General features: G+C 39.4%; 1 protein-coding gene across 8 annotated transcripts in view; it reads right to left on the bottom strand.

Moving 5' to 3' along the window:
- ERCC6L2 (ERCC excision repair 6 like 2) overlaps window positions 1–16,790 on the bottom strand; it is a 63,471-nt gene extending 46,681 nt beyond the window's left edge. For 6 of the 8 annotated variants that reach the window (XR_008574651.1, XR_008574652.1, XM_054809681.1 and 3 more), the window contains exons 1-7: window positions 16,336–16,790; window positions 12,523–12,947; window positions 8,735–8,854; window positions 7,087–7,280; window positions 5,140–5,301; window positions 2,724–2,931; window positions 1,158–1,298 (exon numbers count right to left, since the gene is read on the bottom strand). Coding sequence is in view for 6 of the 8 variants with exons in the window: in XM_054809681.1 (XP_054665656.1) it covers window positions 1,158–1,298; window positions 2,724–2,931; window positions 5,140–5,301; window positions 7,087–7,280; window positions 8,735–8,854; window positions 12,523–12,947; window positions 16,336–16,354 (1,269 nt within the window). In the remaining 2 variants the exon portion in view is untranslated. Of the gene's footprint in view, window positions 1–1,157; window positions 1,299–2,723; window positions 2,932–5,139; window positions 5,302–7,086; window positions 7,295–8,734; window positions 8,857–12,522; window positions 12,948–16,335 lie in introns of those variants that run through there. The other 2 variants (XM_054809682.1, XM_054809683.1) reach the window with 2 other exon arrangements.
- Window positions 16,791–19,382: the final 2,592 nt, after the last annotated feature.

The following is a 19,382-nucleotide window of genomic DNA, read 5'->3' as shown; positions in this document are numbered from 1 at the left end:
GCAGAAATGTCTAGAGTTTTATAAACATCTCAAGTAACATAATTCAAACAACTTCAAACATTCTACAATGCAGCAGCAGTAACAGCATCAGCAATTCTTCTGGTTATGGTTGGCTGATTTGACCAATAATTGTTTTCCTTTTGCTTCTCAAGTTACTAAATTTCATGGTTAACTTTGGAATAAGACAGCCCATAAGAACAGCTAAGTATCTGCAGGCCTGCCTAATGCCCTTTATAAATTAAGTTCAATAGCATTTAACTTTTTTCTGCAAAACATCTTGAAAAACAGAAGTCTGCAAAGAACTAACACCAGTATCCACAGAATATTAAACAGGCTGATGGAATTGTTTTTAAAGGAAGATGCAGAAGACTGAATAAGCTATATCATTTGGGAAAAAAAAAAACCCCACAACCAAAAAACAAACCTTCCACTATACAAGAATCAAAACAGGCCAGAAGCAAAACAGGTAGAAGCAAGTATGGCACACGTTTCTAAACGTTAAAAAGACATGCTTAATATGAGCCTACTGAGTTATACAGATGAAACAAATGCAAAGCTACACTAATCGAGTGTTAATGAAGTCCAGAGACAACAGAAGAAATCTACAGAGCTGTTACTCGTGAACAAAGTTTTGTTTGTTCTCTGTGGCTACTGTCAGGAGTTCTCCCTTCAATGAAGCGAAGTAAAGTGCATGTTTAGTGGCACAGAAAGACACAATCCAACTGCAGTTAAAACACAAGCAAAGCCCAGACAACCTGCGGGGTCCAGGATGCCTCCGATTTGCAGCTTCTGCAGTTACCACCTGAGGCATACGGGAGCAGCATGCCTGACATACTGAACATCCCAATGCAATATCTTTGCCAACATCTTTTCACAGATACACTTGTATTAAAACAACAAATCCAGAATTTACTGCCTAAATAACAACTACTTGCTCAGAGCATGCAAAGCAGCTTTGCTGTAATCCCGAAGTGCCCAACGCCATCATATTTGTGATGCAACCATCCATGCTTCCAGTTGGGATTTCCCAAACAGATGGCCTACAACCATGCAGACATTTCAGTCAGCTCATCAGCAGAGTCTCCCTCGTGAAAACTTATTTACCACTCAAACCCGAAACACTGTATACTTAAAATCCAAACAGTGCAAGTTCTTACTTTGTAACAACAGTTCTTCCTTTTACGGCCGCTGTTGCAGCTACAGGGCTCTCCTGCTCGTAATACTAAGCTTACATCCTCTGTCTCTAGCACAGCCTGGTAGACTGCTTTTTGGAATTCGGTCAGGGAGCAGTATACCATCTGCCAAAGAGAGAACCCCCAAAACACAATTATGTGCAGCATACAATGAAAAACAAAGAACACTGCAACAAAAAACATAAAACATTGAAAATAAAATAGAAAACAAGAATATATTTGCTTAATAGTTACATGAAATTATTTTATTACCAAATGAAAAAAATCTGGATCTTGACACCAACATAGTATGAAGTTGTAGCTCAAATGTATGTACAGTTATTTTATCCCCTCCCAAAATTCTACAAAGAGTATCAATATCAAGCTATAACAACCTGCTGTTATGTTTCTATAAACTTTTCGGTATGACTTTTGTGGAGGAACAGAAGGAGGAGGGCAGAGTGAGGAATAAATGCATAATTGTAATTAAAGATTCCCCTCTGCTTTGCCAGTTGCTTAACTCATCCTTTTTTCCTCTTTTAGGCACTAGCTGTTGTAGGGCACTACCACAGGGAGGACAAACAGAATATGCAATGAGAAGGCAAGGATCTACACAGTGCTATGGCCTAAACTCTTATCCCTCTTCTTAGAGACTATGGGTGGCATCTCCATGACATCTTTAGTCTTAAGCAGCAGGAGACAGAAATCCCAAGATCGTTCCTTAACCGAGGCCACCCACACAGCAGCAGCACCATGCTGAGCTATAATAATACAGCAGTAACTTGAACATATACTCACATTAAGAAGAGAATGAAAAGAATAAAACCTGCTAGATTTAGAAAAGCAACTGACTGACATTTGTGTTAATCTTCCTTTCAGAAGACAGTTTAGATGACATTATTATACACTAAGGACGAAGAATAAATACTTAATTTTGGGAAAAAAAAAACAACAAAACAGCTGCACTCTCATGTTCGTCTACTTAGAAAAAAGCCTAAATATATCTAATAAGATTTTATCAGAAACTTATCTATAGTCATAAGTATCATCACTTTAATGCTTACAATACCATTAGATGAACAGGATTATAGACTTAACAATCAGCTTTAGGTTTGGGGCTTTTCTTTTATTTAGTGATCAAAAACGAGGGAGTTACAAATGAAAAGCATACTGACCTATGTATAAAGTGTCAGGCTACAAATTCAGAAGTCCTACATAGAATTTCAAGAGATTTACATACATTGCATTGGGTTTGCACAGATAAATACAAAAGTGCACACAAAATAGATGTGTAAATCACTAGGCAGAAGTCTAGTTGAGCATTTTCATGCTTGATTAACTCCATTTCAACACGCAATCATAGTAATTACGTGAACAAAGCACACTACTGCATGTGCATTTTTTCCAAGGCTCTGGATTCTTCTTAAATTCTAAGTCCAAAAGAAAACCATAAACTACTACAGGCATGATAAAAGAGAAAAAACACAACCAAAACAAAAAATAAGAGATATATTCATTAAAATTGTATTTGAAATGTGCAGGTGCTCTTACTCTGTCTTCCTTTTTTGGCAACTGATGACTGATAAGCGCTTTGGTACGTCTCAGAAACCAGCCAGACATTTTTCTTGCTAGCTTCACCATGGCCTTACGACCTGTTGCTAGCTCTCTTTTAGTCGCAGTGTGCCTCTGGCCATGCTCCACTGGATCAGAAAATTTCTTCTTGAAGTGTAGTCTGTTACCCAAAAGTCCTGGTACAGCCCTATTAAAAAACAAAAAGGGTGTGTGCATGTGTGTGCGTGTGTAAAGGAATAACAGCATTTTCTTTATTCCAAGACAGTCTATCCTATTCCATTGATTGAAAGCATACCATAAATTGTTTCTGGCTAACAGCAGGAGATCTTAAATTAACAATCACTAGAGAAATTAATAAAAAATGTGTATATAAATAGAAACATATACTAATTCCAGACACCACTTTTTCATTTAATTACTGTGATCTGTAAATGTTAAGAGAGTCCCCTTAAGAAAGGGTTGCCATCTCCAAAAAAACTAAAGCTCAGCAGAACAACTTAAGTCACAAGTATATATAACGTCTAAACTACAAGGCTGCTACTGTTCAGGAGCCTAAATCAGAAGCTAAGCAGTCATTTTTCAATTTGTACTGTTTTTATTAAAATGAGGTTATACAGATATTGCAATTTACTAAATAAAATCTTAAGAAATCCAATAGGAAAAAAGAATTTGGTAATCATTGGCAACACTACATATTGGAACATCTATTAATATCAGCATAAGATGCAACACCGAGCTTGCTGTTAAAGTATTTCTTTCCGGATGTTTCAATTCAGTGTGTATTTCCGTATATTTAAAGCATGTTTCCTTTGTTCCTCCTCTGTAAAGCACCGCCAGTACTTCTTTGTTTAGATTTCTATCTAGAGTTATTTCCACATCTCCTTCTCCATTAAAAGTTTTCCTGGACAACATTGTTCCTTTCCAAATACATGCACTTGTGCCTTTTAACAAACAGCAAAGTATTACTACTTTCAACTTCCAAGTGAGTCAGAATGACCTGCACGTATTGACAGAGCAAAGGCACAATGCTGTTTGAGACTGTGTAATGATTCTCTATCTACTGTGTGAAGGACAGATGAAGAAGAAAATAGCGTCCTTAAAAAAAAAGAGAGGTAAACATAGGAGGAAAAAATAAAATAATTTTAACTGCTTCCAAATTCCCCAAAGAATCTAGCTGATGAGGAGCTCCGAATTTCATAGAATCATAAAATAGTTTGGGTTGGAAGGGACCTCAAAGATCATCTAGTTCCAACCCCCCTGCCATGGGCAGGGACACCCTCCACTAGACCACATTGCCCAAAGCCCCATCCAGCCTGGCCTTGAACACTTCCAGGGAGGGGGCATCCACAGCTTCTCTGGGCAACCTGTTCCAGTGCCTCACCACCCTCATAGGAAAGAATTTCTTCTTTATGCCTAATCTATCCTTCAGCTTAAACCCATTACCCCTTGTCCTGTCACTACACTCCCTGATAAACAGTCCCTCTCCATCTTTCCTGTAGGTTCCTTCAGGTACTGGAAGGCCGCAATTAGATCTCCCCAGAGCCTTCTCTTCTGCAGGCTGAACAACCTCAACTCTCTCAGCCTGTCTTCATAGGAGAGGTGCTCCATCCTTCCAATCAGCTTCGTGGCCTCCTCTGGACTCGCTCCAACAGCTCAATGTCTCTCCTGTACTGGGGCCCCCAGAGCTGGATGCAGTACTCCAGGTGGGGTCTCACAAGAGCAGAGTAGAGGGGCAGGATCACCTCCCTCGACCTGCTGGTCACACTTCTTTTGATGCAGCCCAGGACACGGTTGGCTTTTTGGGCTGCAGGTGCACATTGCTGGCTCACATTGAGCTTTCCATCAATCAACACCCTCAAGTCCTTCTCCTCAGGGCTGTTCTCAATCCATTCTCCACCCAGGCTGTAGTTGCACTTGGGATTGCACCGACCCACGTGCAGGACCTTGCACTTGGCCTTGTTGAACTTCACACAGTTTGCATGGGCCCAACTCTCAGACCTGTCAAGGTCCCTCTGGATGCCATCCCTTCCCTCCAGCGTGTCGACCACACCACACAGCTTGGTGCTGTTGGCAAATTTGCTGAGGGTGCACTCATTTCATTATTATTTATATATTATTTAATAAATAACTGCAAAATACATACAGCATATTTAACTAACAGGAGCTTACCTCCAATACATCTATGGAAAAAACACACTTCCATTCTTACAAAACACTGGACTTTTTGGGGGGGAGCATTGTGGGGTTTTGGGTTTGGTTTTGGGGGGGATTTTGTTTTGTTAGGGTTTTTTGTGGGTTTGTTTTTTTTTTTTAACACAGATAGGTCCCAATCTTCCAGCCCTATCCCAATCCTACTGCATGCTTAGAGATGTTTAAATCAAAAAAAAATATTTACCAGTCCATTACACACCAAAGTTCCTTCATATTGTTTTGAAGAATGGTTCCAGTAAGACCTATGCGGACACTGCATTTTAACGACTTCATGGTTTGAGTTATTTGAGCCTTTGGATTCTTTATTCTATGTGCTTCATCCACTATCACAGCAGACCATTCCACACTGCAGATCAACAAGAAATATTACATTAACTGAAACTACTTATCCCATCATCCCACATACACACACAAAGTGAAGTAAGGCACACACATAGTCATGACTCTAATAAGACACTATTACTGTTTGGTTTTCCTGTTTTATATTTTTTTAATACTACTCAGTTTCCTTACATTCTGTTTGTTTAGTAAATTCAGTTGCTATAGTTGAGTATAATGGCTAAACTATACAGCCAAATAAATCAACTGCTGTTAACTGTATCAAATGCTTTCCATGAAGAAAGCAGCTTATTAACTTCATGTGATTGCTTTATATATGAACGAGTATTTCAGAACAAAATCATATCTACTTTGATGATATTTCAAGCAGGAAAAAGCTGAAACAGACATGTTTAGAAGGAAACCTCTCTCCTGAGGAGGCTACGTTTAGTTCAGTAATCTGAAGGCTGATCTTGTGGCATTTTTGATGCCTGCTAAATACATTCATTCATAACCGAGTTCCTTATATTCCTAAAACCTGCTAAAAATCGGAGTTTCTGAAAGAAGCCTAACGGACAACTATACTCTAGCTCCTTCAACTTAATCTCTCATTATGCTGATTTATATGCATAACTGAGTCTATGTATTCTTACTAGAGATAATTATTCAAAACCAGTTTTTGAGGCCAATCCATCATTCTAGCTAAGCAAGACACATCGCTTCTTCCAGTGACAAGATCATAGGCCCATCCAGTCATGTGATCTGCAGAAACAGTTTGGTAAATCTGTATGCTGAAGTAACGTATTTGCAAGCAGTCAGTCACACATCAGATCTGCTCTCATGTGTGCTTATTTCCTGATCACTGTCTATTCGATGACCAAGCCTGAAGAGTTCCTCAGAAAGACAACAGCAAGAATTAGTGTACTGGTAACATAACTCCTTTAATCTTCTCCTATCTGCACTTCTTTCTCAGACCGGAGCACAGAGCTGGAGATCTGATTGTTTTGGTGATGGCTGTCCACAATGCTAGGACACTCACTGGGGCCCGGACCTTTCCCAACACCTAAAACAACAGGATCTGCAGAGCCACTGACAACACCAGCTGCTAAGGGCAGGCTGATACTACTATTCATGCAACTTGTACCCTACTTCCAAGATGACGTACGGAAAGAGGACACTAGGATCAGATGAGAGGCTAAGTACTCCTGAACACAGCCAAAGGAAAGGCAACACTCCTAGTTTGAAAATGCTGATAGCTACAAAGCAATTAAAGTAGGATTTCCAATACAATCCGCTGTCAGAAAGACCTTGATTCTATTAGGTCCTCAGGTACTGAAAACTACACAGACACATATACATATCTTGTATTTCAGTTTTTAGGACTCAAGAATTTCATCAAGCTGATGAAAAGTGCAAATAACAAGGAAAATACTTTTTGAACATTCGCTAAAAATTCCAGATTTCTTTGTTCTTACACTGTACTGAAATATAGAACTATCTTCTGCATATCTTTTAGCTACCACTGGTTTTCAGGCAGGCAATTCCTGCATCTTTTAGAGAACATTTCATGAATGGGTTAACAGTAAAATACTAGCTTTATGAAAACTATTCAAACTTCTCCCAAGCACCCCACTAAAAAGATAGTATAGGGTAAACTCTTCAAAGATAGTTAAATGGGATTCTCCTCTTCAACACGAGTCATCAGATTTAACAGTAAATACATTACACAAAGATTAAGTACCTGCAAAGAACAATGCAAACTTAGACCAACAGTTAAAATTCTGTGTGTAGAAAAATACATTAAAATAATTACCTGTTAAATTCATCCAAATACAGGCGAAGTGTCTCATACGTTGTAAGGGCAACTTCACATTTCCCTTGCTTGATGCGACTCAAGTCATCATCTTTTTTACTGCCATGTAAGACAGTGACCTTAAAGTACCCCCATGTGTCTAACTCATCCTTCCAGTTGTACAGCACTGAAAGAGGAGCCACTATGAGGAAAATCTGAAAACAAATAGCTGTTATAGTATTACTGGAGAAACTACAACATAGCACTTTCTCAATAAGTCAAAATCTTGAGATTTTTTTTACTGCTTTACAGTTTGAATTGTTTAATTCTGTCACTTCAAAGCATAGTATAGAAAATATCTGAAGTGTCAATATAAATGCAAAAGTAATGTTTATTCAGATTATGTAAATAGTACTGAAGAAAAATACTGCAATACTATGAAAGATACCAAATTAGTGCTACTTACTCAAATTATACTCTAACAACTGCAATAAGACATGAGATATCATCACCTTGCTTTGCTATAGCATCTGTATCTGTGTACAGATGGAGAAAACAAAAGGATGAAGAGGGTAAGCAGCTTCCTTCAATCCACAAATCTAGTCAATATAGGACTTCAAAACAGAAACACCTGAAAAGGGTTTCAAAATTTAAGACAGTTCATACAACTCATTTAGTATCATAGAATAATAAGATCAGTGAGGTGGGAAGGGTCTCGGGAAGTTTCTAGTCCAACTTTCTGGAGAAAGCAGGAGTAACATTGAATTCAGACATTTAGGGCTTTCCCTACACAGGTATTCAAAAGCCCCAAGGATAGGGCAGTCCACAACCTCTCTCTGTGACCTGTTATATTTAATTATGCTCAAAGTGAAATTCTTTTCTTATTCCCAGTCAGAAGCATTCCTGGTTTGTTGGGGTTTTTTCCTACACGAAGTGGTACCCCTTCGCCTCTTTTTCTCTGCCTGTCTTTCCTGAGGAACCTGTATCCATTATTCACAGAGCTAGTGCTATTTGAATTATTCTGCCAATTAAATATTCCAATTATTCCAATAAAATAAAAATAGCAACGGAAAACAGAAACTGCACGGGGTGCCGTGATGAGTAAATTTAAAATGATCTTCAGATTTCTCTTCTTCACACAGAACTTTTACACATATCTTTATTTGCTGTATTTGATTACCTAGATTATCAGTCAGCCTTACTTCTGACATTATGACAGTCATTCAAGAAAATAGGCATGGTCACAAGAATAGTAGCAATAAATTTTCCAAATATATGCATTTGCCTTAATTATTTAAATATCAGGTTAATAAATACACACATGCTTTTTGTACTTAAGAAACGTAATCACAGAAAACTATAATTTTCTACTCAGTGACATAGGCTTTTCAAAGTAGTCTAGCCACAAATCTCATTCAGGTATTTCCAAAGGTTTTGTGTTAGTGCAGATCAACAGTATTAACAGATTATACAATAACAGCTAGGTAATGCACTATGACAATCTGGAAAACTGAAGGTTTCCGTAATACTACTAGGAAGGCCATGAACCTCTGATCTACCTAAGTAGCTGAATATTAAAAATGAATATACAAACTCCTAAAGCAAACAAAAAAAATCCAAGTATTGCCTTTCACCAAGATCTTTAAGCTTGTACCACTAAAAGCTGTACCTTTTTGGGGTTACACTTTGATTCTTTTTTCATTGTCCTCAGTAAAAATTCTGGCATGTTATTTTCAATATCTTCACGTGTTCCCTTTTTCTGCAACACTGCAGCCAAAAACGAAATGACCTTGAGAAAGAAAACAACTATCAGTGATCATGTACAAAAATGCAAACAGAAAGTAAATTAGTTCCACTGAAAATAAACATTTAGGATGAAATCCTGGATGGGATTTAGAAAGGGGGTTTGAGGTGATTGGGTTTGGGGTTTTTTGTTTCTTTTCCGGGGTTCTTTTTGTTTGCTTGTTTTAAATAAATCTGTTTTAAAAATGGGAATCTCTTCCCTTGGAGAATCCTGAATTCATGATAATAGCAATTAATTGCTCTTCCACCCTCTAAGTGGAGAAGTCCCAAAAATACAGAACAGATTATGAACGAGCCAGCAAAAACTAAAGTTGAGGCATGCTTTTTTTTGCAATTTTCTTCCATTTTCAGGATGATACTTGAATCTTGGATGAGAAAACAGAAGGAAGAGATACTTGCTAACTATACTCTCAAAGCTATTTCTGCAAAAGGAAGCAGAGGTTTAAAACAGAGGTCAGATTTTTACTAATATGTAATTTTCTGTAGGTTCTATTCCTTCCAATTCCTGTTGTTAACTTCAAAACCAGTTCTTTCTGTTGTGTTTGGTCCTGTATTCTCTGATCTGCCTCAAACCAGTCAAGGTGATTTCCCTTTGACTAGGAGAAGACACTTACTGTAATACACCACAGTAGGGACAAACATCCCAGGACAGGCTATGCCAAGCTACTCCCATGGTAATCCAAAACAGGAAGAAGACACAGAGATATCTGTCCAGAGCTTCAAATCCATAAAAAACACTTGGTATCAATGGGGCTAAGCAGCACCAAGAACCCAATGCATCAGAGAAGTGCCCTTTTGAAAATTCAACAGGTCCTCTTTACTCTGAGCAGCCAGCTCCAGCTATGCTTCCTTTTGCAGCTGCTACACAGCTGCTCATAGCAGGGCAGAGGTAAAGCCATTATGTGTGGATTTCCAAAAATGAGGAAATTTACAGAGCCTTCTCCCTCTAATGATGTGGGGGAAATGAACCAGCCAGTACAGAAACGCAAGAAGAATACCTGAGAAGAGTAAAGGTAGATGAGCAGAAAAGAGAGAAAACTCATCACATATGGGACTGCAGGGTGAGAAAGACATTTAGAAGAAAACCAAACGTTTTTACACATAATATTTCATATAAACTGAGGCTAAGAGGAACTGCAAGATTGCACATGTTTGACTTGAAATTTATTTTTGAAGAACAAGAATAAAATTCAACTGAACATAAAATTTCCATGTGTCTTCCAGATCCTCCATTTTTTGAACAATTATGCGTCACAAAATTGTAACAATAGTGAAAGGCTGTAAAAAGGCAACTCTGCTGAGAAACCTTTGGCTCCTCAGATAATGCAGGAAGCAACCTAAAGTCTTACTATTAAAGTTTAACTTACTGCAATCATGTTTAGAAACTTTCTACTTGCCTCCACCTCAACTTCAGCTTGCAGTGAGAGCGCCATACAGTCAGGCCATTTAAGCAAAAATCAGTTCAGAAATACAAAGAACATTACGATGCAAAAGTTTTCTAGAAGAGTCTTTATCTCATAAATCAACGTATAATTCAGAAACAATGAAGTTCAGCCAACTGACAAACATAAGACAAATTTTCTGTAAGACTAAATCAGTTACTACTTGATGAAGTTTAATATTCTTTCATACGTACTAATCTTTGTAAACAAGTAAATTCTCTTTTTCTTTATATCTACCGAACTGCCTTTCCCATTGTCCTAGTTTCAGCTGAGATAGAGCTAATTTTCTTCACAGTACCTACTATGGGGCTATGGTTTGTATTTGTGCTGAAAGCAGTGCTGATCATATATAGATGTTTTCATTATTGCTGAACAGAGCTTACACAGAGCCAAGGCCTTTTCTGCTCCTCACCCCACCCCACCAGCAAGGAGGCTGGGGGTGCACAAGAAGCTGGGAAGGGACACAGCCAGGACAGCTGACCCCAGCTGCCCAAAGGGATATTCCATAGCATATGATGTCACGCTCAGCATATAACGTTGGGCAAAGAAAGAAGGGGGGTGATGGTGTTAGTCTTCCTAGGTAACCGTTATATGTGACGGAGCCCTGCTTTCCTGGGGATGGCTGAACACCTGCCTGCTGATGGGAAGTGGGGAATGAATTCTTGCTTTGCTTGTGCGCACAGCTTTTGCTTTATCTATTAAACTGTCTTTATCTCAACCCACGAGTTTTCTCACTTTTACTCTTCTGATTCTCTCCCTCATCCCACTGCGGGGTGGGGGGGGTGGGGGAGCAGTGTGTGAGCTGCTGCGTTGTGCTTAGCTGCCAGCTGGGGCTAAACCACGACATCCATACTGAACTTGAAAAATAAATACTGTGTTTTATAAAAATATACAAGATATTCTTCAAAACTTCTGTCTTCTGCTAACTTGATGCTCTAATTAAAAGAAATAACCATCAGATGTGAATTCCAGACAAGAACACAGTATCACTGTGTGATAAATATGACCAGATCATCACAGAATCAGTTCTGAGATTCAAAAAATATAAGAGATGGAAGCAAGACAACTCAAATTCTCCTGTCCTCCCCAGTTTACTCCTACCTTATATAGATGATTCTTACTATATGAAATCAGATATTTGCAGTTCTGAGCAGAAACAAACATCTAACTACCTAGTTCTTAAACTGCCATGGACAAGAAACATGGTCAAGCTTAGGTAAAACATAAGGTAAATGGATGTGGTTTAGTTTAGCTGAACATCTGTTAACAGATCATCATCAGCTACACAAATCCATGACGCACCTCTAAATGCTCTACCTAGAGAGGCTGTGCTAGTTTAGTTTACTCACTCCTCTTGTCAAGTCTGCTACAGAACAATACTTCTTTGCGCTGTTGGGTGTTTGTTGACATTGTCCTAAATAGAAGGGAAACAGACACTACAGACAGAATTTGTCACTGAAGAAATAAGCTTGCATTTGACACAGAGGGAGAAAAGAGAGGGGGACAAAGACTAGCCACCATAAGATTCAAGCTGCTAAGTTAAAACCCAACGGATTAAAGAGAATTTTCAAACATAAAATCTCCCTCATTTTAGTAAAATAAATAAATCATTTGGGCCACACTGATTCAAAGCATAATGGAAAATCCAGCTATACTTTGTCCTTTCATCAACCCAAGTTGTATTTCCAAGAGAGTGATAAAAATAACATGGAACATCTAAGCACTTTTTCCAGAGATGGGGATAAATGTGTCTGCTCTTTCTCATTCCCAGTACAGTCAAACTATTGGTTTCCATGGAAAAAAAAGACATTTAGAGAGCTACAGTCAAATAAGAGCTGCAAGCAGTTTTAGTATACTCCAATGCAAATTACTTTCACAATGCACAGGTAGCAATCCTCAAAGCACATTCAACATAAAATGAATACTAACATTTTAACTACTGTAACTGCCTGTGCTTACACTAAAAGGGGCCACGTGCCAGTTTTGTGGCCTGTCAGAAGAGAATCTTAAATACAGCAATGGCTCCTGGCTCTAGGTGCTGTCCTTGACAGTAGTGTCCTGCCTCCTCCAACTCCACAATAGAAAAAGAAGGGTAAGCTCCACTGAGGTGGCTTTTCTTAAATACATTACTTATAAAAAAGATTTACATCTCACAGAAAACACACTGCCAAAAAATTATCTATTCTCTCAATGGAACAATCAAAAAGAATACCTGTATTGTCTTTCCAAGGCCCATATCATCTCCAAGAATACAACCCCTTTTATTAGCATAGTGTCCATACAGAAACTGTGCTCCTTCCCTTTGATAATCACGCAGGTATCTGTTAATTGTATATGGGATAAAATCGCCATTGTCAGATAATTCAAAAGCAACTGCAGGAGATGGAAGATTTCGGTCAGGAAAATAAGGCTTTTCCAGATCACTATCATCAAATATTAAGCTTTTCCAGGATCCTCTACTGGCTTCAACTCTACAAAGTTTATTTATTAGTATTTTCCTTTCTTCAGACTCCAAGAATGATACAACAGCAAATGATTTTCCATTCTTGTCCTTTTCAATAGAGGATATTGTTCCTTCATGAAGTTTCCCATTTTCAAGACAAGGGGCAAGGCATTTCTCTCCAATATGCCAATTATCTATAAAAAACCAAAACACACAGTGTTAAACTGACCAAATATACAAAGTATTTCGTTCCATCACACTAATAAAACATTGGATATAAGTTGTATGCATTTTGTTAATTAAATTTAAGATAAAACATTTTACTGAAGGTAGCACTAGAATTATGATACTGATTACTGTTTAGAACCAAATCCTGAGCTAGACATTAAATTATAATTTGCTGAAGTGCTGCTATTTTATAAATATCAGAAAGTCTATAGGAAAAAAATCTCATGTAAAAGCCATATTCTGATACATTAAGTTGTTTCACACTGGCTTCACACAGGCAAACACTGATATACTGATGCCTGCAGGTTTACTTTCCAATTAACAGACTGCATGAACTGATGAAAAGCCTTCTACATTAGATACACTTCTGATCTACCTGAATCTAGTACTGCACTGTCAGTAAATTGTTTTACAAATATAATCGCATAGGAAAACATCACCTTCCTCCTAACAAGGTGTGGAACAGGTAAAAATCCTTATGTTTAGAAACAACAGAAGCATACTTTAAGAACAGTTAGTAGCATATCATATGCCTATATTGTTCATCAAAGTGGATAATTACTAAGTAAGCTGCTTACATAGCTGTCCAGTCTGGAACTGTTAAAATCTGTTCCTCTATGTGGTCTCACTACAGCCTTAATACAGCATATCAAATATTTACAACAGAGATGACTGAACCACTTCATTTGCGGCTATCTCAGTTTTACACTTCATGCACAAACATAATTTTTAGGTGGTACACATGCTGTTAACAGAGAAAAAGGAAGTAAGAACAGCAGTGTATCAGAGTCCAAAGAATCCACATTGTACTGACAAAAACCCAACAAAATACCTCTATCAGAAAAAACAATGCCTTCACTCTTCAAAGTAAAAAGAGAAAGACGTAGTAAATAACATTTGCACACAGAGTTTTCCAAATCTGAACTGAGGAAGCGTTGGCCTTTTGTGTTTGTGGAAACAATTTCCAACCCTCCCCTCCTAAGCCTTCCCAAAACAGAGAGAGGAACATACATAATTCATTTGAGAACTTTCATTGTTTCTTATCTATTTTTTTGAATAAGTTCTGCCACTTCTGAGAAAGTCATTAGCAGCAGCAGCGAGAGGCACCTAAGGTTTTTATGGGAAGGAGCAAGAAAGAATCTGCATTAGAGCAAGTATTCATATTTTGTAACTATGATCAGTGGTAGTACACCATTCTAGGGGCATCAACCCAGTTACTTTTCAGAGGTAAGGAAAAGAGGAAGTCCTGAAGGCAAGTAACTCCACCTTCTCCCATTTTTATGGGTCAACGTAAAAAACTCATGGAGAAGATAAGTTCTCACTAGTTCCTGATGTCCTGGAAATATACGCTCACAGGATTATTCTCCACAACATATTAGTTAGATCAGTAATAACTACACATTTTTAAAATTGACCAGCAGTGGCCATAAGTTGACATCCAGGTAACATTAGAAATAGCAGAAGCATACAGAACATCTGTCTTTTAAAATTTTTTGTCCTTAAAGTATTTTTTTAGCTACAGAGATTTCCTGGGCCAGGTGTGGTTTGTTTAGCAAACCTCAGTGGACCTCTCTCAAGTAGCTCCATTCCGCTTCAACACATGCAGATTTCTTGCATTCAGTGTCTTCTGACTATGAATTTTGCAGGTCTGCTCTCTAATACCTAACAAGCTTTTGCCTGCTATGAACTTGGATCCCACAACCTAAACTGATGGCCCATTACTTCTTATACTAACAAGATCAGAAACCATGACTTCTCCATTAAGACTTACTTTGCAGATCTCTTTCATTACACGCTCCCCCTCCCCATCATCCTTGGTAAGTTCAAGCCTCACACCCTGTGATCTGTACGCAAAGTGCTCCATACCTTCAGCCATTCCTGCTGACCTTCTCGCAGACTTGAAGCTCAAAGGTATCTTTTCGAGGCAAAGGGTGAAGTACAGACAGTATATTCAACAAATCATATGTAACTAATCTCCTAAAGTTTAAGGCATTTGTACTGTCCCTCACACATGCTCAAATCCATGAAAAAAAGAAGCGCACGTGAACTTCTCCCAGTAGCGTTTAAGCCTTTGAGCAATTTCTCAAAATCAAGACTGAATAAATGAAACCAGCTATGCATAGCACACTGTTAAATATGCAAAACAAAGTTTAAAATAAGAGAGAGCATTTCCGTAATTACTTTCTTTTACAGTAATATCTGAAGTGACATGCAACATTAGTTTAAAGACTCTCAAGTTAAAACTATGGTTTAAGATGAGAGTGTCTTTGTTTTTTAACTAACGATTTACTTGAGTTTAATGAGTTGCATATGACTTGACAGAATTAGGGTTCCCGGTACAAAGTGGAATAAATCACATTGGACAACAGTTTCAGCATTACCAAACTGCAAACTAGTGAGCAACAAGGAACAGAATGGGAAAAAAAAAAAAAAAAAGGAAAGAAAAGAAAAGAAAAGCAATGGTATTAAGGAAACCACTGCTACAAAACCCCAGAAAATAATGCTGTACAAGCCAAAACAAGAATTGCTACTTTAAGTAGCCTGATTCACTAACTTCTTGGGTTTTGAAACAGAACTATAACTTATGTAGGGTATTATCTTTAAAAATAAATAAAATATGGCTTCCTAGCATGGGTACAGTACACTTGCCACCAATGAAGAAAGTAGTAGTAAAGATTCCTGCCTATACTTAGTCCTGTTATGACAGTTAGAAAACCCCTCTGTCATTATACATAGACTGTACTAAATCATGCTGCTAATGGTCTACTGTCACACACTAGCTCATTTCGACAACAACAAAAAAATACCCAAACAAAAAACCCCAAAAGTACCATGAATGCTTTCTAGCTATTGAGGTTTGACCACTTAACGTAGAGTGCAAAGGCTTTTTTACACTCCAATAAACTACTGTAAAAGCAAAATTCAAGGGTACTATAAAGGCATTGCCTTCTTAAATTGCAAAGCTTAAAGTTGTTACATAAAAGAGGTTAAAAAACCCTAAAATGTAGTCTTCCAAAAGTGGTGTTTTGAGTTCACTTAACCACACGTTTCCACCTGTTGCAAGAAACAAATGTTTCTGATAAACAGCACCGATTTAAAAAGAGTTTTCTCACTTATTATTTCTAAAACACATACAACACCATACTTCTTAACATTCAAACACCTCAGCTTTGCTGTTAGGCGAGGCCTCGCAGCACTGTGGCACAGAGATGCGCACACAAGGCGCTGCCAGCAAGCTCCCACTGTGGATTGCCAAGCACCTCGTATCTTCCACACCTGCTCTCGTTTTCCACCTGGGCAAACGTGAATAAGCGTCTGAACATCGCACGGGAAAGATACATGGAAGATACTTACCTGGGACATCATCACACATTTTAACTTTTGGCCCTGCAAAGCCCGGCAGAGCCCGTGGGCAGAGGCACCCGGCGACAGCAGGGGACCAGAAGCCAGCCGGGCCCGCCGCTCTGGGGGCCTACTGCCACGCGAGGCGGGTACGGGCCGGTCTAAAGCCCACACCCCTTCGATGGAGGCCACACGCTCCCCCGGGCACGGCACAGCGGGGAAGGGGCTGGAGACCCAGGGGGTGTCGAGCAGTCACCCGGCGGGCACCTCACAGCGCGTCAGGGAGAAAAACGGCCCCCTGCCCCCCCATCTCCACACCGTACTACCGGCCCCGACCACAGCCAGGAGCCCTCCCTGCGCCCCCCGGTAGGATGCGGGCAGCAACCGGGAACGGGGGCGAGCGGCCCCTTCGCCCCCGCGCTTGTCACCCCGCCCCCGCCGCAGCAGGCTCGGCCACAGCCGACTACAAGGCGGGGGGGGGGGGTGGTGGTGGTGGTGTGGGGACGGGTATCGCGAGAGGAGCAGCGCGGCGGGACTCCGTTCTTAAAGGAGCCAGCGGTGAAGTGGGAGGAGTGGGAAGTATCGCGAGGTTTGCTGGCGGTGTCGGGAGAGGCGGGCGGGGAGGGGTCTGGGAATGGTACTGTGTGCGATGTGTGGAGGGACCAGGCCCGGTCCGCCGGCCGTCGGTGCTGCTGGGGCTGCTCCGCCGGAGAGCCTTGCGCGGCACTGGGAGCAGGGCGGGACTGCGCCGCCGAGACGTGTTACGCGCGCCAAATAAAGCGCGCTTTCGCACAGAAACGCCCGAGGTGGCGTCTGGTACGAGTGGCAGTTTTGTACAGGCCTGTGACACGTCAAAGATGGCGGTGTTGGCCCTGAGTGAAGTATCACTACTCCGGCTGGAATGGTGGCATCTTTGCTCACACTACCTGTACTGTAACTGAGTTTCCTCCTAATGCAGCCCTTGTTTGTAGCAAAATCTGTAGAGGAGGGGAAAAAAAGCGAATGTAAAGTTACTGTCTAAGAAATTGTGCAGATGAGGAAGCAGGGAGAACAGTTAGTACAATGGAAGGTGCAAGTGGTGCGGTAGAGAGGAGGTAGCTGTAGTGAGGTAATTGGAGCACAGCAAGAGCCAGACGTGCTGCAAGATCTAACATCTGTGGGAAAGGCTGGACGGAGAGGCCCATGTTCTACCTCTACCTGTTGTCAGATGAGCTTAACTGGATGCAGTAATACTTTTCAAATTACAAACTCAATTGGTAATAACCATCTTATTCTTGCTGAAAAAATTCACCCCCACCAAGAAATCTATCCAGATTGCCACGTATCTCGGTAGCAATTTAAGAGAGTGTTAAGTCAGTGGTGTGGGTTCCCAGATCCTTTCCGTTACTTTGACAAAATACTTTAACATGTATGTAATAGTGCAATACTAAGTAGTTTCACTTACAAAAACTAAAGTGTGTGTAGATGTCATGCAAGATCCAGTTTTAACACAGCTTTGATTACTTTTTTAATGCAAGAGACATCAGTTTGGGATGAATCACTGTCATTGTTTCTAATTATTTAATAACCGGTCATTTTAATGACATGTTAAGGAGGGATTAAGCATTAGAGAAAAAAACATGATCCTTTTGGCATGTGCAGTAAAATTGCATACAATGAAGATGGATAGTCAGACTGGCTAATCAAACTCTACATCCTACAGTATTTTCAGAAACAAGGCAAGACATTTTCTAATACGTGGGTCTACGTGCTGTTTCTGCATGCAGCTAACGTACAGGTCTGCTTTAAGAGTAATGAACGCTTATGCAAACTGGAGCAATGTTAAGTTGCTTCTTTAAGTTGTGTGCTATTATCCAGAATTTTGTTTTAACAGAAGTTAATGAAAGATGTATGGTTTTTGATTTTGCAGTTATGTTAGAGTAATGTGAGAATAGCAGACATGAAAGCATTAATACAGTTGCTGCAACAATAAACTACATGAATATCAGGCACCATTTATGTTGGGGGAAGTTGTTCAAAAATAAGTAATTTAGAACCAATAAATTGTTTTAAAAATATACATGCATTCATGCACTTAACTGCATTCATTCCAAAGGAATGTGGCAAGAACTATACCATTATAAAACCAAACCTGAAAACAGGATGACATTTCAGATTTTAAAAATTTGGCAAAATACAGTATAATTTTACCATGACCTCAGATACTTAATATACCTCAGCCCTCAGATCATCTTAGAAAAATCAGTGAGAATATAGGCTCTGATTCTAAAACAAGCTTTTAAACTGGATCACATGTGAAGATAAATGTGTTTATACCACAGGGTGTTTATTTAATGAATACTATGTTGCATTTGATTCTTAGTGAGATACTTGTGCTTAATAAGGACTCTTTCATGCAGAGTACAGCTGTTATTTTATAGTCACAAATACAATATTGTGACTTCACAATAGAAGGAAATAAGAAACAGATTAAATTCCTGCTTAAACACTTTATTTTTTCTAATAAACAGGCAGTAAAATTCTGCCTGCACTCCAAGGATCCCATTCTGCTTTTATATCAGTGGTAAGAACTCAGTGGCTTAGCTGGAAACAGAATTGCACCTGAAAATCCCAGTGAAGTCACTGGGATGAATCCCCATTAGTTAGGTACACTCTTGCAGCTCTTACCTTAAAGAGGGAGAACAAAGGGAGGAACACACCCTTAGCAGGAGCAGTTGGTTAGCATGTCAACAGGTAGTTTTCCTCTTGCTGTTAGAATTCCTCTTGCAGATTACATGAAGTTTCTTGTACCTTTACTCCACTTTGGAAAAAAGGTAGAAAACAAGTTGGCCCACTGAGATTAGGACCAGGTCCATAATGAAAATATTTTCAGAGGCCAGAGGATTATTTTCTTCTGTCACGTATCTTTGAAAGTTTTTGGAGCATAAAAGTCCTTCTTTTAGGCAGTCTTTCTAGCTCAAAGTGGAAGTTATTTGCTAGGATGTCAAAAATGTCTCACACCAGGTTTCTGCAGGGAAAGGTTTGTAAAAGGATTTCATTTTGAAAAGCTGTTGCCATTA

This window comes from Grus americana, chromosome Z (genome assembly GCF_028858705.1).
Source record: "Grus americana isolate bGruAme1 chromosome Z, bGruAme1.mat, whole genome shotgun sequence".
Lineage (NCBI taxonomy): Eukaryota > Metazoa > Chordata > Aves > Gruiformes > Gruidae > Grus > Grus americana.
This window is presented reverse-complemented; position numbering and strand designations above follow the sequence as displayed.